Consider the following 24858-nt stretch of genomic DNA (forward strand, 5'->3'; position numbering starts at 1 on the left):
GTCCCAAGCTTTAGCAATCCAGCTAAGCATCAAATTAAACCAGCCAAACAGCAATTTCGGTTCATGAATTCTCAAGAGTACATTTAGAGTATCAAGTTCCCAATCGAACTAGGAAGGCCTAACCAAGTTCAATTCTTCATGAGAAATTCCGAAATTGATAGTCCGTGAGCAAGGCTAACAACATTCAAGCATGACAACGTGGTTCTCGAACAATATTAAGCCAACGCACATGAAACTCCAAGAAAGGTCATATTCGGATTTCCCATTTCCTAAGCCAAAACAGTCCATAAAACTTATCAAAACACAAGTATAACATGTCCATTAGTGCCCTAACTACCTAAGGAAGGTTTAAGAACAACTTACAAAGCTCTTAAGCCAAGAAATCCAAGAACAAGGGTAGCAAACTTCATTGAATGGGAGTAATACCACGAAAAACACCAAATCGATACATCTATGACAAATAGAGGGTAAAAACTCCAAACCGATAGACCCGTGAACTGTCATGAGTCATCCAACTCAATAATATGATGGCAAAATTTGACAAAAAACTAACGTAGAATAAATCTGTCACAATAGTATTAGTTTGGTGTAAATTAATCACAAACTTATCGGTTTAGGATTTTTTGTGGTTAAAATAATAGTTTGGGGTAAATTTATCACATGTGTACTATTTTAAGATTTTTTGAGGTAAAAAAAATAATTTTTGGTAAATTTAACATAAATGTACCAGTTTGAAATTTCTCGTAATATTAACCCTTTGAATTATGGTTGAGCCTTGTAATTTTTTACCACCCAAAGTACAACCCTCTCTAATGCAAAAGAGTCCCACACACACATGGATGGACAATAGTGCAAACGCTGGATTTACATAGGACAAGTGGATGGTTCTAGGGTCCTATATGTAGACTTGTCAAAATAGTTCCAAAACTCATTTAATAACTCATAAGTATTTAAATAGGTCATAATAAATTTAGCAAGCTAACATAATGGATTTACAAAATAAAGAGGCCAATATAAATGAATTATAAATGGATCCACTATCAACCCATTTACAATTCATTTAAGAGGGCTTTGCATTTTCTTTTACCTTTTTTCCTACGAAGCCGATGAGGGCATCAGCCGACCCTCGTTGACACCAAGCTAGAGCCCGACTCTCGCCTCCTCGGCGGTTAGAAGGAAAAAAAAATCAGATTTGTTAAAACAAATAAAAATCATAATATTTTAAATTAAAAAATAAAAAATCATATATTTTTACTATAAAAATAATCCACAATTATTTAGTACTATAATTTTTTCAAAAGTTTATAAGAAATGAGTTTCTTAGATTGAATAAAACATACAACCATTTTAATAATATGAGTTGAATAAGATATAAAACGAATCAAGTATGGATCAAGAAATTTGCATTGAACATAAATAGGTCATCAACAAATTAATGGGTCAATTTGGACCGAACCATCATTTACGACCCGATCCACTCGTTTGATAGGTCTACTGCAATCTATCGGATCTTTTCTAAGAAGTCAGGTCGGTGGTTGAGTGAATCAGAGGAGACTAACTCATTGGTCGTGCCCCGACTCATTTTCCTACTTCCAGCTGAATGAGGAAGGGTCTGCTAGAAAGATGACCATAAATGCAAAGAACCAAACTCAATATTAGGTAAAGCTCTCTCTGTTGAGCTTGACCTTTGTGCATTCTCTAGCCGCCCTATCATACAAAGTGTACTCCATCTCAATGAAGACAAACCGCATAGCATAGACGAAGGCTAACTTGAAAAACCATAATAACTGGCCTATATATCATGAGTCACAAGGTAGAGAGAAGAAACAAAAGCAATTGAAGATAACCGTGTAAAACATAAGTTTATCGTAACATCTCATGTTTAGTTGTCTGATATGCTTTTTTAATGATGGTATTATCAAGATGTCTTATACGCAGCAAAATGCAATGTAAGACGACCTACGTACATGTTGATAGTCCAGACAATTTGGCAAGATTACCACAGAAGGATTCTATCAACTTTTCTAAGCCATCGTATCTTAGAGAGGACTCTCTTACAACCTAGATCCGGGGTTCAAAGTAGAGAGAAAAAAGAGAAGCGCAGAGCGTTCTCTTCGTCAAGAGACTCAAAATAGCGCACCAAAGAAATGATTGCCGGAGTAGTCCCAAGTATAAAGGAAAAGAATATCACAAGCATTACATTAATAAAAAGAACTTTCTTCGGAAACATCAAAGCAGAAAGACATCAACCTCCTCATATAAAGATATAAAACTTCATAAAGAAGTCGCAAACATTCAACCTTCCATAAAAATGCATTGCCAGTACAGTCATGCTTATTATCCTAATACTAACATAGCATATCTCCACACCCTTATTTTTGTCAGATGAGAAGTAGAAACTACCGCAAGCAAAATCACCCTAGTACTTGTAATCCTTAACATGTAGACTCTCGGCAGCACCCTCAGCAAGCTTTGCATCTCCCTTATAAGTACCAAGAGTTGCCTCTGAGTTGGCCTTGCACCTAGTAATGAATGCAGCCTGTGCCTTGGGCACGTTCTCCTTCTTTCCAGCCCAAGCCTTCAAAGTGCTCTGCTGAAGAGCCCGTCCAAAGGAGAAGGAAAGAGTCCATGGCTTCTTGCCCTTGAGCTTGTTCATGGCATTAAGGTTGAGGGTTGCCTCCTCCTCGCTCTGCCCACCAGACAAAAACATAATGGCAGGGACAGCTGGAGGCACAGTACGTTGAAGGGCACGAACAGTGTAGTCTGCAATCACCTCAGGTGTGACCTTTGGGGCTTCCGATCCTGGGGTTACCATGTTTGGCTTCAAAAGAGTGCCCTCAAGGAGGACATGATGGTCATTTAGAGCTTTGTAGCATGCAGCAAGGACACGTTCAGTCACATCAGCACACTTATCAATGTCATGAGGTCCATCCACCAGGATTTCAGGTTCAACAATGGGGACCAAACCATTCTCCTGGCAGATGATTGCATAGCGAGCGAGGCCATTGGCATTTTCATTGATAGCCAGCTGTGACGGCTCAGTTGGGCCAATCTTGAGGACAGCACGCCACTTAGCAAAACGTGCACCGGCCTCATAGTACTTTTGGCAACGTTGTGCAAGGCCATCAAGGCCTTGGGTGGTTGTCTCACCATTGGTGCCTGCAAGCTCAACAGTGCCCTTGTCAACCTTAATTCCAGGAAGAACTCCTCCCTCTTTTAGGACCTCAACAAAAGGCTTGCCTGCAGAACAGCATCAAAAGCACTAGTATGTCATCAATAAAGCAAAAGATTTCTGAGTACCGGTAGAGAGCAACCACATTAATGGACAAAATTTACTATACAATCCAAGATATCTAGAAAGATATCAATTATCTCCAGGTGAAGAAAAATAGTCATCAACTATCACACACTGACCATCAGCTGTCTTCTGATAAAGGGTCTCCTCAAAGAGAATCACTCCACTAAGGTATTGGAGGGCACCAGGAGTGGTGAAAAGAAGCTCACGGAGAGCACGCCTGTTTTCTTCAACATTCTCAACACTGATGCTGGAAAACCGCTTGCCAATTGTCCCAGTTGATTCATCAGCAGCAAGAATTCCCTTTCCAGGGGTGCCAATGTAAGCAGCGTTAGCAATGAGCTCATCTGCAATTTTGCAAGCTTCATTGTCAGATTCTATACACAAAATAATTTTATAATACCGAAGCTTAATAAAGCAATTGTGTCTAATCACAACATTGCAACCGCAACATCATATAGCACCAGAGCAGCAGAGAAGCATACAGACATGTCAATACATAGCTCACTCATCATTTCAAGCTAATCAGTGTAATCTTTGAAAAATAGATGGGTTAGTACAGAAAACTGTGACATGACAATTTCTTTTCCGCAATAGGAAAGAGTAGATTAAATAGAAGAATCCAATTCTATGCTTCCAGCAGCTACATGGAATAACAAAAACTGATTATACGCTAAAACCACAACATGAAGAATTTTCTTTAAAAGCTACTAGATGGAAGCCAAGTGGACAAAAAATCTCACTTGAAACATTTGATTTTCCCATTCAAAACCAACTAATTCAAGTAGTAATCAGTCCTTAGCCTAAGAAGGATGCAGTTCAATCTCCAAGACATGATTGATGTGCAACTCACATCTGATTAACAGCTCCCAGTACCACAAAACGACTGCCCCTATGATCGAACTTGTTTGATGAGAGAGTGAAAATTGCCGAGAAATGGGGTATCAGTTTTAGATATCGAATTAGCTGAGCCAAATAAAATAGCCGCATATTCCTCCACTTAAACAAAGAACTGAATAGAACAAATAAAACGCCTACTCAGTAAGATTTGGCAACAGTTCATCCAACTCGGAACTTGAACAACAAATAAACAGCTGGAAAGTCATTAGAAAGGCCAGCATAAACAGATCCAACCAAAGATGAACACACCCTTTTTTTCCCTCTAAGTTCATAAGCTGAGGAAACAGAGCATATCAATTCGGTGCAGGCCAGAGTACAACCAAATCAAATCCAAACCTTTTAAAGAAAACAATGAATTCCCCAAACGAACAGCCACCCCGCCGTTCAATTACAAGAACTTTAACAAGACAGAGAAATGAACAGCGATCAACTGACCGCAGTATCTGGTGCTATAGACGCCAAAACCGACGGACAGATTTTCCGGCACGCACGACAGCGAGGAAAAAGAAGAGCAGGAACACAGATATAACCGAATAAAGCGAAATTTAGGACAAGGGTCAAGTAGTTTCCACGAGTAGTTTCCACTTATTTGCGAATTGAGTAGGGTTAGAGAGCACTACCATGGTATTTTCCCTTGAAGCACGACATTTTCGGGACTCTGAGAGAGAGAGAGAGAGAGAGAGAGAGAGAGAGAGAGAGTCTTCGAGAGGGAGAGGGAGAGGGAACAATATGCGTATAGATAGTGTAATGGACGTGTCTAGAGAAAGGGTTAGGGTTTTATGGGATTTTGACAGAGGAGGCTTGGCAGAGAAAAGGAGAGCAGGAGAGGTTTAACAAGTGCCAGCATCGTAAAGCGTCGACGCTATCGCGTGCTTTTCCGCTTTTCCTTTCTTTTCTTTTTCATTTTCACTTATACCATTCTCCTTATTTAATTATAAACTATTTAGAGTCGCGGTCTTTCCACTTCCATTCCATCGTAGCTAAAACACTCTCCTCTCAAAGTAATTTGACAATATTTTGGTGTTCCGTTTATTTTCTTCTCTCTTTTTGTGCAGATCCCCCTTTTCTTCTTCTCGTTGTCCCTCTTTGGCACTCCTCCCGTGCTTGTTTGAAGGCCTGACCATGATGCTGGGGTTCATAGACTTTGCTCTCTTGATCTTGGCATGTTCTTACTGGAAAGTCTCCGGCAATTCACGCAACAACCAAATAGACGAAAAAAAAAACAGAGGCGAAGCAAAGATGAGTGACGGCAAATGGCACAACAAGATCGTGAAGTGAAGGTATATAAAGAGATGATAGTGGTTATAATGACTGGCTACGAGACACTTTCCTCGCCACGACTGTGTAGCAGAGGCCCATCTTTTAGTGATTCTCGGGGCAACAGTAATGACGATGGTCAGAGTTTCTATGCGAAGGATGAGAAGGAAGACAATTTCGACAAGACCAAGGAGTTTAATAACATTAAGAAAAATGATGACGATAACGGTGTTGGCACACATGTTCATGGTCATAATTAAGAGGTGAAGCTGCAAGTGCTCCAACCTTCGGCTGGCAGGGACATCAAGGTTCGGCAGGAAGCCTCCCTAGACAAGGAACTCTCCGGCTACTCATGTCGTCCACAATCAACCAAAACTAAAACCAAAGCCAAAGATTGAGAGCGAGATATCCTTGATCCTCTTGGAGTCAGACAAGAAGAGGGACGCGTTCTTGATGAGGAAGATGAGGGAGGTCGAGGAGAGAGGCGAGGTCTAGAAGCTGTTTGAGGTTGTTCAAGATATTGATGGAAGCACTCAAGCTTGCGCTCGCGATATATGATTACGAGGTTGATTTTGTGCAAATTCTCCTACTGGAAAATTCTAGGGTTTTTGTGTTATTTTTCTATTCGGATCAATTAGGCACCACCAAGGATTGAACCCTAATCAGAATTGACAAGGAACAGAGAGAAGTAAAGAAGAAGGAAAAGGAAAATGAAACCACGAGAAGAGAGAACAAAACAAATAGGGCCCAAAGACCAAACTAAAAAGAAAAATACTTTCTTAGAATGGCAACAAAGGATGCTAAAATGGTGGATCCACAAAGGCTAATATTGTCAAAACACGGTGATAGGATAGTGTTGTAGCCAGGATGAGAGTGGAAAAAGCGCGACCTATTTTTTGATATCCCGAAATTTCAACGTCTATAAGATAACTGGATTCGATAAATTTTAATCATGAATTTCAGCCTAGTAAATAATATTGGATTTTCGAGGATTAAGGGACAATAATTTGATTATCATGAGATGTCGGTCAGAGAAAGTCACGCCCGAGTAATCGAGCCGTCACGTCGTAATACCAATACCCTTCGTGCCCGAGCCTAGCCCCGACTGAATCCTAAATATGAAAATACCAAAATGCCCTTAGTCGGTTGTGCAAAATGATTAACCTGCCCTCATTTACCAAATTACCTTTTCGTCCCTAGATATTATACACAAAAGATGAAATAACTAATAGTTGATTTGACCCCAGTGGGCCCCCTTGTCACTTCACCCCCCTCACTTCACTCTCTTTCTCTCTCTTCTCTCTTCCCTCTCTCTCCTTCTCCCTCTTCGACCGCCCTCATGTCTCTCCCCCTTCCCCCCACGACACCACTGCCACCCACCTCACCACCTCCTCCATCCGCCTTCACTACCGCGCGCCACCGGGCCCTTACCTACTGCCCCGTTGCCTTAGCCGACCAGCCACCAGCTTGCCGAGCAACCGCGTTACCCTCTGTGTACCGCCATGGACCCAAGCTCCGCCAGCACCAGGACCCACGATACCTCGAGAGCCTCTGTGACCCGTGCCCTCCAGCCGCGCGAACCTAGCCATACCACAAGACCCTCCGCCGCCTAAGCTGGCCCGAGCTTCGTTCGCCTTCACCCACCCGCGACCATGCCACCTGCAAGCCAAGCCCCAACCACGCTGCTATGCCTGCTGCTCTCAGCTACCCACCTCACAAGGACCCCCGTTCATCAAAACCCACCAGCCCGCTGTCCTCCACGTCGTTATTGCCGTGCCGGAACCGGTGACTCGTGAACCTCACACCCGCGAGCCTCACCTTCGCCGCCGCCGCCACCGCCACCACTATCACTGCCGGCCACCGTTAGTTGTGAGTTAACCTATAATCTCTAATTATGACGTTAATTACATTTAGGGATAGATTAATTAGTATTAATTACGGATTAGTTAGTTAACCGTGGTCGGGTTAAATTAGTGACTATGGTTAGGTTAGTTAACCACGGTTAGGTTAGTTAATCTTGATTAGTTAAAAGTTAAGCGTGGTTACTTTTATGGTTGATTGTGGTTAGAGTAATTAACCTGGGTTGCTTTATGTTGATCGTGATCGGAATAATTAACTGGGATCGAATTAGCTAATTATTGTGGAACTAATTAATTGAGGTGGATCTAATTAATTATAGTCGGGTTAATTGATTAAGGTGAATTAATTAATTAAATTCGGGTTAATTAATTATTTTTTTACTAATTAACCTTGGTCGAAAAAATTTATTATTATTAGGTGATTATTTGGTGATTGCTATATACCTTTATTTTGTGTGTGTGTGTGTGTGTGTGTGTGTGTCTATTTATATATATGGATAAGAAGATTAATCACCATTATATAGATGCAAAGTCTCGTGGATAATATATTCATGTGACCATATGTAAATATACCGATGCATTTTGAGCATGAAAAATGATCTTGAGCCGAGTTTTGAGCACGATCGTGTGAGCATTGGACTAAATACAAAGATATAACTGGGTTGGTTGCCGGTGTGCTTGTGTGGTCACATAATGGTTACCGTCACCCTTGGGTACTTGGGGTCGAGCCTAGTATGTTCGTGCTGAGGGTACTTGGAATCACACGACTTGTCAAATGTCGATCGGTGAAGGAATGGGACGAAACCCGGTCATGCTGAAAGAGCAGGAACTGTCTAGTGTGCTGGGACCGAGTGGCCGTTAATAACCGGAACACGTATAATGCACCGTGCATGAAAGATGTGGTGAGTGTTCTGGTTGTGTGCCTTGAGTTGCATGCAATTGAATGCCATGATATGTATTGTATAATGTGTGGACCAAGGCGGGGTAAGATTGCATGTGTTTGATAATTGACAATTGAGTTGTGCATGATCGTGTGATAGCAAGAGCGTTGCGAGAGCCGCACGCTATTGATCCGCTATCGATATGTCCCGCACGTTTAGGCTACCCTAAGAGAATCAACACCCCGCTTGGACTTAGGGCATTGACTCACGGAGATTTTATATCTCACTCGTTGTTGTCAACCATTTTTCAAGTCTTTAGCTAAGTAGCGTTATATTGGATTTGAGTGCGGGAAATGGATATTGGTATCGTTTTGTTTTTTTTTTTTTTTAACTTGGAGTAGCATTAACCCCCGACCCGGTATCTTTTGATGGTCATAGGAGACAGCCCTAAAGAGTGGGCTTGTAGATATTTTCGCTTCCCAATGTTAACAAAGTTACATAAAAAAATGATCTTTTGCTGATGTTGATTATTGTTGTTGCCTCTTGTTCTACCCTTCTATTTATATTATTGTATAGGGAAGTATCACATTCCACACGCACTGAATGAAAAGATAAAATGAATGGGTCGATGACGTGCTTGGGACGTCGTCCTTTAATGACCCAAGGCTTTTAGCAGGGTTGTTGCATACCCGGAGATCGGGGCGTGACATATTTTTTAATACAATTTTAAAACTTTTACATGAAACTCCAATATTATCGGTTTTGGCCAATTACAGCCTCAAATAGTTGACATAAAGGTCCACATAGGACATGATTTCATGTAAAATTGTCCACGTCAATGTGTCACGTAGGACAACCGGCGATGGCTAGACTCCACATCGGCAATCTTCAGTAGCGATTGGCCAGAAGGGCTGTATTAGAAATTCACGCAAAGTTTTAAGAGTATATTGAAAAAATTAGAAAATTTAAGACTAAATTGACTATCATATAATATGTTTAGAATTGATTTAGAAATCATCCCCTTTTGGCACGACACGTTACTTATGTTAGTTTTCTTCAATCTGGAATAGACATAGGAAACAAGTTAGATATCTTCTAGAACTAGAAAGCAAAAAGAACTGTGTGTGCATAATGGAAATCAGCGAGATTTTGAACTTTGAACAATTGAGTTACTTATTAGTGATCTATTTGGTTATGTGGATGTCGCGTACAAGTTTGAATTGATATTCATTTGAAAATCTAGACAAGTTTACTCGACCTCATAAATATTTAAAATTTAACTAATGTGCTCGAACTTAAGAGTTCAAGTGGGTCCAAGAAATAAATATCTAACAATTTAATAGGTCTTATATGAGTTGAGAACTAACTCAGTTCTCAACCCATATAAAATTAGAAAACTTTCATCGGTTTTCTAGTAGTAAATAAAGCGCAGAATGTGCCACGTGGAGTTGGACATGCCATGACAACTTTTAATTTTTTAATTTATTATTATTTTTATTTTATTTACTTTTTCTTTTTCTATTTTTTCTGCAAAGCCTAGCGAGGGCCGTGAAGTCCTCACCAATGTAAAGTGAGGGTCCTGACCCTCGATGGGCTTAGAATTAACAAAAAGGAAAAGAAATAAAAAAGAAAAAAGAGAAAAAAAATTAAAAATCAAAAATAAAAAAATTTTAAACTAAATATTGTCCACGTCAACACCGACCATGCCATGTAGGACGGTCGACGTCCACATTAACGATTTTCGGTAATAATTACCCACAAATACTAAATTTGTAAATCATTAAAAAGTTTAAGACAGTTTAGGACTGATTTAGCAAGGGAGCAACAGATTTAAGAATTTTTTTGGTAACTTCTCCTTATGATTTCTCGCAACACATCCATAATTTTTTAGTTCTTTATGTGCATTTCAATCTTTCGGTTTTTTTTTCTTTTATTTAATAAGAAATTTTATTTAGTTAATTTATTTGATTAAAAAATCTGTCCAAGTAACACATTCTTATGCATATGGATATGTTTTAGGGAAAATAAGTTAGGTTGGGTTTGGATTGAGTTTGGGTTGGGTCGGTTTGGATCATCAAAATTGTATTGCATAAAAACTGGTCAATTTGGATAGAAACTATTTTCGACCCAACCCACCCATTTAACTGACATAGGCGACAAATGTCCAAATTTCATCACGTCGGCAGTTTAATGTGATCAGTAACCGTTTAATGCGGTTAGGAACGATCAGTAGAAAGAACGACTCGATTGTATGAATTTTGTAAATTAAAGGATTATATCGCATACAAAGTTATAAGAGAACCGAACGGCACAAACAACAATACTTAGACGACTATGTAAGGATAGCCAGAATTATCGGTTCGAAAATCATGATTTTAAATTTGGTGGGTTAGGTATACTTTTACAGTTCATTGCAAAGCATATTTTGGAGCACTTCTTAAACATACTCAAAATAGAATAGTTCAATGTGGTACCAATGATAGTACATGGCACGACAAAAGTTACGGATTTCGAATCTACAAAGTTTGGACGATGATTTGCATAACAAGTAAACTAGAGACACTTTTAACAAAACCCATTTCCTATATTGATGTCAAAGGTAACTTTGAGCACACAAATTAGAAATCCTTCCAGAGGATGATATACAATGCGTTTTGGAGTGATGGAAATTACAGGTCGTGGATTCACGTGCATACATGCATCTACCGTCTTGTCCTCCTGCTCGCTCTCCTTCGATTTTGTCATTTGGGTCACGTCATGCCAGAAAGATTCTTATGCTATTAATAATTCAGTTCGAGTGCACGTTTTGATTCCGAAAGTCAAAAGACTGACATGCCCAAAAGAGAGAAAAGCTCCGACCAAACCTCCAATTTTTTTATGTTATGCCCGCGTGAAGGGGAAAGATTGCAGCATGCGTATGAATCGTGAATAAGCAAGACCCGTGCGTATAAGAGGATAGTAAGGTCGGTTTGGGTTTTCTATTTTGACTTTTGAATTGATTATGATGATGTTGACTTGTTAGCAACGGAAATTGCAATCGATTCTCAAGCATGCAGTGCAACTTCTCCTATTTCATAAATAAATGCTGGAAAATTACTACAGGAAATTCTTTACCTATTACACTTACACCAATGCAGTCATAGACCTTTTAATTTAATTAATACAGTCCTAAACGTTTTAATAATTTATTAGTTGAGTCCTTCCAGTCAATTTTGACAAAAAATCACTAACCTGGACGCCGGTCATTCCACGTGACATGCCCAGTGCCAACATCGATAATTTTTGTTATATTTGAATTTTTCATTTTTGTTTTTTCTTTCCCTTTTTTCTTTGCTTTTTTTTCCTTGTCACCCTCATCGGCTGCAAAGGTTGTGCCCAGACTAGCCTAGGGCCACCCCACCCATGGGGCCCCCTCCTCCATGGGGCCGTGAAGGTCTTGGGCGAGGACATCTCTAGATCTTCGACCGAGGGTGAGGGCCTTCGAGGTCGGGGCTGGCAAGGTAGCAAAGGCCTAGCCTAAGGCCTTCGCAGTGGGGAGGACCGAGCCCTCACCAGCAGGCGGCAAGGTGCCGAAGGCCTTGCTTAGGTCCTTCGCAGCACCGAGGCAGCGAAGGCCTTGCCTACGGTCTTCATGACCCCATAGGTCGCGCGCGTGGTGCCCCTCATGATACATACATGGGTAAGTGATTTCAAAAATGAGGATTTTCCAATTATATATATGGATGTGTATAAAGTGTTTAGGAATGATGCCTATGGAGCGGAGAAAATGATATGCAAATGCATGATAGATACAATCACCCCCAAAGGAATAAAGGATGCACCACCAGCCAAGCATAAAAATCGAGATTTAGATAGAAGCTCATCGTCAAGGTCCAAAGATTAAACCACCAACTAAGGTTAAAGGGCTTTTGGCTCACCACCGAGGAAGAATCCACTTTTCATGGCTAAAGAAATTGAGAGTAAACAATTCAACTCGCGAAGAAGAATTCTCATTCATTTAACAATCTGTGTTGCAATGGAGAACTCTTCCCTCTATTTATAGAGGGACTCGGACATAGGAAATAGACAATATAAAAAAAAAACATGGGGACTAGACGAAATAGGGACTCCACAAATATCAAAGACATGGGAAATAGAAAGCAATCAAAATCCTAGGAAATAGAAATGCATTAAAAGACATGGAGACTTGAAGTCTTGACTCCTCAGCCTTATGGATCATCTACCAAAATTTGTTCACCAGCCTTGACCAGAAAATAACCATCTTAGAATGTAACCAAATAAACAAGGAAATGGCTCAGAATAGTCTCACATTGTTATGTTGTTGGTTAGCATTACAATTGGCAACTATCTTGGTGAATTGACAACTCTCTGGCCGATTATTTATACATCTTTAATCTTAATCCACAATAACAAGTTATAACCATAATATATTTTGGCTTGAATGAACATCAATGTTGTTGGACTTGCCGACAGAACCAAGTTGGCACTTGTCGATGGAACCTTGTCGAAACTCATGGATTATTCAGATGAATCGGATGCTCCCGCATCACCTCGCCTAGTCTAGGTATGACATTCGCCAATGAGGGTCACCAATGACCCTCGCATGCACAAGGAAAAAAAATGCAAAGAAAAATTTAAAAAAATGACATTACAAAAATTGTTCACGTTAGCACCGGCGGGGTCATGTAGGATAATTGAAGTCTATTCAACGATTTTTGGCCAAAATTGACCAAAAAGACTCAATTGGCAAATTTTCAAAAGTTTAAGACGAAATTGACCAAATTAAAAGGTTTTAGATTGAATTGTCGCACGTGCAATAAATTTAGGATTTTTTTTTATAATTCTCCAAATAAATGCAAATGAAGCACATCGGGCTGTCCTCACTATGAGTTAGACCCAATACCTTTAAGGGAAAAAAACCGCCAAAGACTCCAACTATGCCCATAGGCCCCTGGGAAAAATTGCCAAAAAAACCCTCAACCTATTGCAATTATGTCAATTCAGTCCTAAACATTTTTTTTGTCGATTCAATCCTAAACATTTTGTAATTGTGCTAATTCGGACTATCTGGCGAATTTTGGCCAATCGACGCTAACGTGGACGCCGTCCGACAAACTAATATTTTAATAATTTTTTTTTTTTTTTTTCTTTTCTTTTTTTTTCCTTCCCATTCCCCTTCCCTGTTCTTGGCGCCCCTTCCCCTGTTCTTCGGCTTCGACTTCACCAATTCACCAACCCCTTCCTTGGTCTTCAACTTCAACTTCAACTTCAACTTCAACTTCACCAATTCACCGAAGAACAAGAAGAACCGAACCAGTTGAACTAGACCCCATGCACCTCCATCGTCTCCACCTTCACCTTGCCCCCGCACCTCCTTGTCATTGTCCCTCCTCCGCTGTGGGTCTACATGCCGAGGTCCGCCGCGCCGACCCACATCACGCACGACCGCATGCTTGCTGAACCTCGGCGAGGCTCCACCTCACAAGATCCGGGCTGGCGAGGTTAGCCTTTGCCCGGCCATGGCGAAGCTTGGCATCACCCAGCCCGACCATGGCGAGGACAACAAGAGCCTCACCTATCATCCTTTGGCCGGTCACCAGTTGGAGGTAGAATGGGGAAAGGAAAGGGGGAGGTAAGGGGAAGATGAAAGGAAGGGGAAGGAAAAAATAAAAATAAAAATTCATAAAAAATTATTAAAATATTAGGTAGCCGGTCGGCCGGGAAAAAAAATATAAAATTCATAAAAATTATTAAAATATTAGGTTGTCGGCCGGCCAATGTCCACATCAACTCCGGAGGGCCGACTAAAATTCACCGGATTGACTGAATTGGCATAATTGCAAAAGGTTTAAGCCTAAACCGGCAAAAAAAAAAAAGGTTTAAGACTGAAATAGCATAAATGCAATAGGTTTAAGACTTTTTTGGTAATTTTCCCCAAGCCACTGTGACACATTTACCCCAAACTTTTCTTTGTGACACCAATAATCCTACATTTATAGCGTGTGATACATTTACTCCAAGCTTTTTTTTTTTTTTGTGACATAAAAAACTCCAAGCTATTACCCATGTGACACATTTTTCTCAAATTATTTTTGTGACACCAAAAATCCCAAAATTGTAGACATGTGAAATATTTATCCCAAAAAACCCCAAATTTATGGGGGTAAATGTGCCACATACCTACAATTTTGCGAATTTTGGTGTCACAAGAAAAAGTATATGGTAAATGTGTCACATTAGTACAATTTCGGAGTAAATATGTCACATAGGTATAAATTTGAAGTTTTTTGTGTCACAAAAAGAAATTGGGGTAAATGTATCATGGTGGGCATAGTTTACCAGGCCAACCCTCATCGGCCATGGGCATCCGGCCATTGGAGGAAAGATGAGAAAAAACAGAGATAATAAAAGAAAGAAAAAATGGAAAATTATTAACTTATTATTAAAAAATATCTACATCAACATCGGCCGTGCAATATAGGTTAGCCGGCGTCTACGTCAGCAATATCCGACCAAAATTCACGAAAATGACTAAATTGGTTTTAGGTCAAAAGGTTTAGGATTAAATTGGTACAAATATAATAAGTTTAAGACTTTTTCTGACGCTCTCCCCTTTGTGAGAAGAGTGTGTGTGTATATATATATACATCAAGTCATGAATGGTACGTAGTGTAGACACTCGATTTTTAGTTTACCTTTTATTTTGAAAAATTATTTAAAAATAGCTAAAAAAATTGTAAAATTTACAAAATCAACTTTGAAAGCCTTGGCCTAGCCTTAGGAACCAATTTTGAACAAAAAATATTTTTCGTAATTTTTAATATTTTCTCAAATTTATTTAATTATAAAATACCCAAAAAATCAGAAAAATACCATTTGTGGTCAGAAAAATACACAAAAATATTATATATTTTTATTTTAACTCCCTCTTCACTTGGGTTACTTCAAATTTCAAAAATTCGATTCGGGTCACTATGTTCCTTCACAAACATAAATCCGAATTGAGGCCCAAAAATTCCATTTTGAGTCTTTTAATTTCAATTTCCACTTTTTATGAGCTATGAAATTGGTATCTAGAGCCTTAAATTGCAATTGGGTCCCTTTGCCCAACAATTTGTTCAATTTGGACATAAAGGGCTTAATTGCACATTTTATTTTCAATTTAGTCCCCGATTTCGCCGAAAATTAAATTAAATTTTTCGTAGGAACACCCATGAAAGTTTAGATCCCCTACCCCTAGGGGTGTGCAACCGGACTGGATAGACCCGAAAACCGGACCGAACCACCCGAAAAATCAGTCCGGTTTCCGGTTCTCATTAGAATAGGACCGGTTCCCGGTTCCAAAAATTTGGAACCGGTTTAAACCGGTCCGGTTTCTGGTTCCTAGTAAAGACCCACCCGAAATTGGACCGATTTAAGCAAAGTAAGAAAAAAACGCTAATATATAATAATAGTCTCGGACTTGCCGTTTGTTTGACTTTATTCTCCGTTCTTGTTGCCACCTCACTCTCTCCATACACTACGCAGCAAACTAGCAACCCTTTCTCCTTGATTGTGTTGGTCACAGCTTTACGCAAGTGCCAAGTCTAAAGGTAGGTTGTTGAATTGGATGGTTTGATTTTTTTTTTCCTTCATGTAGTGCAATGGCTTTGGCGTTTTCTTCCCCTCAACAAATGTGTTTAGCAATTTGCTGTTCAAGAATCTTTATTTTCACTTTTCATAATTAGATGGACCTAAAACCAAAAAGGGTGTGTGTGATACAATATTGAATATAAAGTCTGAAGAAGAGCTTGTTGTTCGGATGGCTGCGATGGTGCCACCGAGGTCATCCCTTAAGGCTTTCAATATAAAAGTCGGTTAGACTCTGGGTTTTAAAATATTTTGCTCCATGTGCAGTCCATTTCCTTGTTGGTTGATCTCTTGGTTTTAATTGATTTGTAAAGAAGACAAATTCGTTAACGAGAAAGAAGAGAACAAAAAGAACCTATGCCTATATTATTGTTGCATTCTTGCAAGTCTTATTGTTAAGCACAACTTTGAAAAATAGTATTTGTGACACTCACTATGCTAGGTAGTAAATGAGCTACTCTGGTATAAAAACGCACGAATTCCTTCTGCCTCTTGTCTTTGAACAAGTACCTACCACAATATATTGCTGTTTACAAACGTTATTAATAGGAAAAGCCTGGGAAGTGAGTCAGCCATTTAGATAACCTTTTGTGGACTTCACATAGTGCAATTGAAAATATTAGGATCACACAAAATGCTCCTTGGTCCTACATTGTTGTGTAATTTATTTTCAATAGAAGCAATATTGTACTAATTATTTTTGTCTTTGCCATGTTGATATGCGGTTGATGGATCAAGATATGTCAACGGAAGTGGATGGACGCGATGAAATGAGTCCACTCATGGAATTGTCATTCCATGGAGCTGAAGAAGTGGCATCCGCGACCGCCAGTGCGATAAACAAGGTGAGGGTACCTATTTCATGTCCTCCACTTGGTAAAAAGCGAGATAATCAATCGGAGGTGTGGGATAACTTTTCGAAAATCTTAGATGAGAAGACAAAAAAAACAAGGGTAAAGTGCAATCACCGTGGGGATGACTATGCGTATACTGTTGATAATGGTACATCTTCAATGCGGAAGCACTTGAGAAAGTGCAAGAAGTATCCCAATGCGGATAAGAGGCAAATACTATTTGCGCCACGTAATAAGAATGTGGCTACCGAGGCAGAGGGAGATACTGGTTGTGGTAGTATTTTGACGACATGGATGTTTGATCAAGAACGTTGTAGGTGCATGCTTGCTCGGATGATCATAATTGATGAACAACCTTTTTCCACGGTTGAGCGCGTCGGTTTTCGTGATTTTCTCACTGAATTGTAACCTCTCTTCCAACATTTGTCACAATTTACAATTGCTAGAGATTGCATGAAGTTATATCTGAGCGAAAGAAATTGTTTGAAAACTTACTTTGGTAAGCTTAACTCTAGGATTGCACTCACGAGCGATATGTGGAGTTCCATTCAAAACTTGAACTATCTATGTCTCATTGCACATTTTATTGATGATAACTAGAAGTTGCATAAAAGAATCATCAATTTTGTGGTAATGCATAGTCACAAGGGTAGAGAAATTGGGAAAATGGTGGAGAAATGTATTTATGAGTGGGGTATAGAAAAAAAAGTGTCCACGATAACAGTGGACAATGCTAGTTCCAATGATGTGGCAGTTGGATATTTGAAGGACAAATTTTCAAGACAAAAGTTATTGATCTTGAATGGTGAGGTTTTGCATATGAGGTGCACTGCTCATATATTGAACTTAATTGTAAGGGATGGATTGTATGAGGTGCGTGATTCTATTGCACGTATCCGAAACGTAGTTAGGTACGTGAGAAGTTCTCCCATGAGAGCCAAAGTATTCCAATCTTGTATTGAGAGTGAAAGGATCACATACAAGGGTTCGGTATGTCTTGATGTTGCCACTAGATAGAACTCCACTCATCTTATGCTAGAAACCGCCATAAAGTTCAAAAAAGCTTTTGAAAGGATGAAAGAAGACGATTCATCTTTCGCAAGGGAGCTTGACAACGATTCTCCAAAAAATGAAGATTGGGAAAATGCCACCATTCTTTCTAAATTTCTGAAACTGTTTTATGATGCCACCAAACGAATGTCGGGGAGTTCATATGTTACTTCAAATGATTATTTTGAGGGGATAGCTCTTTTGTATAAATACTTGAACAATGCGGCGAATTCTTTGGATCCTAAGCTTCATGCTATGGGTACAAAAATGAAAGAGAAGTTTGACAAATATTATGGGAGTTTGGATAAAGTAAATATGATGGTGTTGATTGCGGTTGCGTTGGATCCTACAAAAAAATTGACTTATGTGAAGTTCTGTTATGGACAAATTTATGACGATGAAGCAAAAATTGATGAGATGCATAATAATGTGAAGCATGCCTTGGAGCATTTGTTTGCATTTTATGAGCAATCTTTCGTTGGTTCTTCTAGTAACCGAAGTACTGGAAATGTTGGCAGTTCAAGTGTGAGTAGTAGTGGCAGTGGTTCTAATGCTGATGACAATGAAGGTAACAACGAATATGACATCCAAGCTTGGCGAAAAAGCTTCCTTCATGGGAAGAAAAAAGTGTTTGATGACAAAAAATCTGAGCTCGATCGGTATCTTGAAACTGAAAGTGAAGATGTCCTTAATCTGGACCTTTTGATGTGGTGGAAGAGTACTGGGTCAAAATATAAAATCTTATCTTTGATGGCTAGGAATGTTTTATCTATTCCCGTGACTACCGTTGCTTCGTAGTCGGCTTTTAGTACATCGGGCCGTGTGCTTGACTGCTTTCGAAGTTCTTTGACTCCTAGAGTTGTTGAGGGTCTAATTTCAACTCAAAATTGGTTGAGAGCTGTTCATATGCTGATTAATATTGAAGAGTGCATTGAGAATGTGGAGAAGTTTGAGTCGGGTAAGGGTCGTGTATATTTCTTTCTATCTTATAATTCATTCACATCTCTATATATTGGATGAATATTTATTCAATCTCTTTTTGGTTTTTAGATTTGGATTGTCTTACCGAGGACATAATCATTACTAAATAGACTTCATTTGTGGAAACTTTGATTTTGCGGTGAGTAAATATATTTCTATTAATGATTCATTGTTTTTGTCTTTTGGTAGGTTGGTTGGAATTTTTTGCCAAGTCTGCATTGTATTACTAACATGTATATGCCGACATCCAATCATCTATTAATGATGTTGCGTTCATTTAGCTAACTCATAGCTTGTTTATATATTTATTGCAGCGAGTCTACCACTACTAGCACTCTCGTGGCTTAAGCTGGACATGGACCATGGATCAATTTTGATGTAGTTCTCGATTGTTGTTGGCCATCCATCCTATCTCTCTCCATGACATTTTCCATCATCTTGGATCAAAGAACTGTTTTAATTTATTTTACTTGGAGATGGGATAGATAGATAGATAGATAGATAGATAGATGAGTTTAATTTACTATTATGAATTTTCAATTTTACCATGTACTTTTAGCGATAATGTCTTAATTGTGAAAGTAGCTTATCTCTAGTTGCTCAACAATTCTGAACCCTCCTCGAGGTTCATTCAAAGCAAAATGTGGGAGGATATTTCTTTTTCTATTGAGGATGCTTGGGTATAGTAATGATGAAACAATGACCTCGGTGTTGCCTTCATCACTTGAAGTCGGCTTCGGGGAATTTATTGAAGCAACAACAACTATCCTGGAAATACTTGATAGTAGTTGTGATTTTTAGCGAATATTGATTTTTATTATCCATCTTTTACTTTGAATCGTTTTATTGCTATTATTATTTTGCTAAAAAAATAAAACTAGACAAGGAACAAAAGAAAAATAGGTTCTCGGGTAGACCTCGAAACCGGACCGAAAAACAGGGTAGGTTCCAAAACCGGTCCCAAGACAAATGGGGCGGGTTCCAGGTTCCAAAAAATAGGAACCTGTTATAACAGGGTAGGTTTCGGGTTCTAGGTCCGGAACCTACCCACCCTGGAGCCGATCACCCCTACCTACCCCATAGTTTCACTATTACGAATCCATTGGTGGCCTTAGTTTGAACTAATTTGATCATGTGGGCTTTTAACAATTCAAAACTCATTACCGGGTCAAACTTTGGATTTGGGGTTTTTGCACTAAATCAAACCATTTAATTACCAAAATACCTCTCTTAGGTGGAACACATATTGTAGAACCCGATTATAGCTTCAATTTGATGAAAAGGTCAATTTGGGGGTCAATATAATAAAAACGGTGAAATTGGGTTGGCCGAGTCGGCGGATCCGACCCACCAACCCGGCACTATTCATCATCTTCAACCTGCAGCCCCTTTGCGAGCGCAGCTGACCCCCTTGCACAAATTGACAAAATTGATCACCCAATTAGACATAATTTGGGACGCAACCACTTGGGCTTTGAAGCCAACTCGTCACCGGTCCTAACGAACCCAATTCACAGCGTTTCATCGCCGGAGCCGGGAGATCCAACCCCATTTCCGCCGCCGTCCGAAACCATGACCCAACGCCCTGACCAGTCGAATCCTGGCCAAATCAATGGCGGTTTTGCGATACCCATGCCACATATCCCTCCCAACCTCGTTCCAGAACGTTCCTCGTCGCTTTTGGCATCTCATGTGGGTGGATTTCGTACGAAATCCAAGCAACTAGTCTCTGGTACAAAGGAAAACAACAAAAAGGGCCGTTTGAAGGAATTTCGTGAGCTGGCATGCTCGTACGAAGGCCGAACGAGCGCGTAAGGCTGCACGACATCGTCTATAAGAGGTGAGAGACGTCACGGAGCGAGAAGGTCTGCAAATTTTGGCCGATTTTGTGAGAGAGAGGTCGACCATGGCTGATTTTGTGAGCTCCTCGGGCTGGTGAGCAAGGTTTTTTGAAGGCACACACATATAGCGAACGATGAGACATGAACGACAACCACCATTTGGGAGACGTTGACTAACACCCCTTCTTTCGAACTAGCTATCACCGACCGCCTGTCATCACCGGAGCTTCCCGAAAAGGTAATGTAAAGACCCCTTCGCGACCAACCCTTGTCTAGTTTTGAGTATTTTGCCCGGTTTGGTCCCGTTCAACTTTCGGGTTGAACGAGGCCTAACCGACCTCACCTATACATCTCCCTATGCTTTTTACCTTCCATGTGAGTGATTATATGCTTTGGTTTTGCTTGAAATGCCCCGGATTCATGCTCTTTGTGTTGCACGCCATATGTTCGATAAAATGCCATATCTCATTCAAACCCCTAACTTCGAGCTCATGTTTCATTGCCTTCCCATGCTTTTTTTTTTTTTTTTGTTCTTTAGCTCGTTGCGTTCTATGTATGTAATTCTTCGTAATGAAGTTTATTTTTTCCATTGATGATGTGTGGATGTTGAGATATGGAAGCACAAACATGCCTTGTCAATCTGGTTTTTACTCTTTTTTACGGCTAAAACAATCCACCTCCCTTACTTTGGAGTCGTTTTTCTCTCTCGTCTTACATGCGTTTTGAGTTATTCTTGGCCGAATCTCTTCTTCATGTGTAGCTCTTCATGTTGATATGTTGTTTGCTTGATGGTTGTGACCGATGCGTGAGTTATATCTCTCTAAAGTCGCCGTGAGCTGTAGTTTTTCCAAACTTCGAAATGACAGTATTTGGGGAATAAGTATCGGCTAACTCTGTGCCAGCAGCCGCGGTAATACAGAGGATGCAAGCGTTATCCGAAATGATTGGGCGTAAGGAGACTAAATGAACAGGGGGCGGGGAAGTTAAGTTACGTAAATGGTAGTCGTGGATTGGTACCGTAGTCTTGTCTACTTCCGTCCTTATTGTGATCCCTCACTCTGGGCTAAGAGAGTCTCTTAAGTGCTAGCGGGTTGGGCCAGGAGGGTCTGTCTCTTAATGCTTTCTTTTTTCTTCTTCTTCTCATCGGGGTTTACCAATGTCAATAATTAACGATTATACAATTCGAACAATTTCGAATTCGTAATAATAAAATAAAAAAATGTTAAACCCCTTTAATTAAAGAGGAATCTCCTCGATGTCGCCTCTTTGCCACTTGGGGCTGTAGTATGTTCCAAGGGTTGGGCTGTTCGCCCATTAAAGCAAGACGTGAGTCTCGCATGTCTACCATTTCACCACCAAGAATTTTTTGAGAAAAGGGAAATTCAAAATGCTCGGGGATGAAAATGAGGGAGTATCTACAATACCTGGTTTTAATCGGATACAATTTGAAGGATTTTGTAGATTTCTTGATTATGGCTTCCTTTTCGTAACTATAAGCTTAAAGCGAAGAAGAGTTTTTTGTTGTTCTTTTTTTTTTTTTTTTCATTTGACTCGAACCTGTTCTAAAAAAGTCGAGGCATTTCAAATTGTTTGTTGACATGGATGGAGGGCCCGAGCCATCGGTAAGATACCACTCTGGAAGAGCTAGAATTCTAACCTTGTGTCGGGACCTATGGACCAAGGAACAGTCTCAGGTAGACAGGTTTTATGGGGCGTAGGCCTCCCAAAAGGTAACGGAGGCGTGGAAACCTAATATAATAATAAAAAATAAGAAGATTCCGATAATAATTTATAGATCTATTGGATATTGATACATGCATTGAATTAAGTGTTGAGGTTTTAATCGGTTTAAACACTTGACTTTCGAGGAGCTTTTCTCTCCGGTATTGCATGCATTGAGGGTCGTTCTTGCTTCATATGGTTCCTGGTACATATCTCTTTGCACTGGTATGTAGGTCGGCTGTTGGTCGTGACTAATGGAGTGAAATATGGGGTCGTGAATACCCCCTCTTGGTCCGATTCTGAGGTGAAAACAACTCAAACCCCTCACTTTCGGAGTGTTTTTCTCATTCTTCTTAGAAGATTAAGTGTCATTTTTGTTTAACGTTATTCTTCATATGTAGATCTTTGTACCGATATATGGTTCTCATGCTGATTATGATCAGAGTACAAGAAAATCAGTCACGAACATGCCTCCGTGAACCATCCCCGGGCATCGAAAATTTTTCCAAGTGTTGAAAGCAGTGCGAACCCGCCACTTTGGGGTTATTTTTCTTAGTGATTTCTCGGGCTTTTGAGATGGTTCTTTGATCCATTTTACTCTTTGTGTGTAGCAGTTCACATTGGTACCTTGGGTTTGGTATAATTGTCTTTGTGAATTAAGTTATTCGCTTCCAAAAACACCCCGAGAAGTTGCAAAGTTAGGGGTTGGTTATTTTTTTAGGTGTTGGCTACCAAGTGAGCGTATTCACAACGTCATTGCGAAGCACTCGGTGACGTTTTTCCAAAACCGTCAATTATTTTGAAAATTCCTTTCTTCCTAGTTTCCAATAATGCATTCGGTTTCCATTAATTACTTTTAAGGGCCAAGATATTTGCTCGACAAAATGCTACGTTGGTTGAGCAAAATTTCAAAAAAAAAAAGTCAAAAAAATTTGTTTTCTTAAAATGGTGTTGTTTTAGGCAGGCTCGAGACCCATACCGTCTCAGTTGGGCACCCAAGAGGCGCGAGCAGGGTTGACCCGGTCATGAATTTTTTTAAAATTCGGATAATTAAATAATAAAAAATCAGAAATTAGGAAAATCATTAAAAAAAATGGGGAAAATCATAAAAAATAATTCCAAAAAAAATTGAAAAAATTCAGAAAAATTCCAAAAAATTCCGAAAATTAGAAATGACCACAATTAACTGGGCGAGACCTATTTTCGGTGTTTCAACCTCCGACCTTTAAAAAAAAATGACGATTTCGCCCTTATGGTGAGTTGTCTCTAAAAATATTCAGAAAAATCCTAAAAATTTTCCAAAATAGAAAATGGCCACGATCAACTGGCCATGCACTATTTTGGGTAATTATATTCTTGATCCTTCAAAAAAATGACGATTTCGCCCCTTTGGCGAGTTGTCTCCAAATCTTCCCAAATTACCCCCGGCCTCGAATCACACCTTCTCTAAGCCCTTAGGGCTATACTAGGAGGCCCTTGATTGATGTTGATCCATTACGTTTCCGTATCTGATTGGATTTTATTGGTTGTGATCAATAGGATTAGTTTTTCGATCCGCATGGAAAAACCAAATCAGACCTACCCTACCCAAAATTCACGCCTACATGGAATCTTAGTTTGGATAATCAACCCCGTTAGGTACCGAAAGGGCGTTGATAATGACACCGACGTAACCAAATCCCCGAACCCAAAGCCTCCGGTTCCGCGTAACCGAGCAACCTCTCCCAATCGCTCGGTGAGGTTCTCGGTCTACCTTCCAAAAAAAACTGGTGATGACCCCAAATGCATGCACACGTGGCACATGCCACATGACCACACCAAGGTCGAACTCAATCGACTCTTATCGTCGAAGAACCCGAAAAAGAACTTTACTCCCCGCCACGATTTGGTATGGGCCTGGGAGAGCACTCGCCAAGAAAAGCCCGAAGCCTCAAAAGGCCCGATCGGTAATCCATTAGCCCTCGAAGAGTGTTCTCCCTACAACAGTACCTCGAGAAAAAGGGGTCACGACACAAAGCCCGTCAAAAAAACCCTAACTCATAAAAAGACATCATTAACGAATTGAATTTAGTGAGATGCAAGTCATGTATGGTACCAATGAATAGTATTAATATGAGATTTATCTGCAAGATCAGTTAGTAAAGGACTTGAAAGAAGAATTTGATGATTTCTGACTGAGCAACCTCATTACCAGTATTGCAAAAGCAAGTAATGCCTCAATTTAATCACTGAGAATTAAGGAGATAAACAAAAGTTTCTCTATGGGAGAACAAGTAATATTCTGCTTTGTTCAAGAATATACCAGTACAAAATCAATACAAAGTAATCAAATTAGATTCATACACGGTAGACTACATAAGATTCTGACAAAGTATCCCCGGGAACTAAACAACACTTCAAACACGGTAAGACTACATAACATCCAGACAACGTAATCCATTAGACGTCTTGAGTTGCTATGGAAACGTTTAAACAAGAAAAACATCTGTATATGCCCTTGCGTTCTTGAATCTGCTGTTAAATTTGTATTGATCAACTAATAATCTACGACAAATCTAGGATACTGCCTTTTAAACTAATTTGCACGGC

At 39.8% G+C, this 24858-nt stretch overlaps 1 protein-coding gene across 1 annotated transcript; it reads right to left on the reverse strand.

Moving 5' to 3' along the window:
• Positions 1-2174: 2174 nt before the first annotated feature.
• Positions 2175-4955, reverse strand: LOC115743566 (fructose-bisphosphate aldolase 1, cytoplasmic). Its single transcript, XM_030678408.2, has 4 exons — positions 4916-4955; positions 4816-4872; positions 3415-3642; positions 2175-3240 (listed from the first exon to the last, which is right to left on the reverse strand). The coding sequence occupies exons 2-4, from the start codon at positions 4841-4843 to the stop codon at positions 2420-2422; spliced, it is 1077 nt and encodes a 358-aa protein (XP_030534268.1). The 5' UTR covers positions 4844-4872; positions 4916-4955; the 3' UTR covers positions 2175-2419.
• Positions 4956-24858: the final 19903 nt, after the last annotated feature.

Source organism: Rhodamnia argentea, chromosome 7 (genome assembly GCF_020921035.1).
Source record: "Rhodamnia argentea isolate NSW1041297 chromosome 7, ASM2092103v1, whole genome shotgun sequence".
Taxonomy (NCBI): Eukaryota; Viridiplantae; Streptophyta; class Magnoliopsida; order Myrtales; family Myrtaceae; genus Rhodamnia; species Rhodamnia argentea.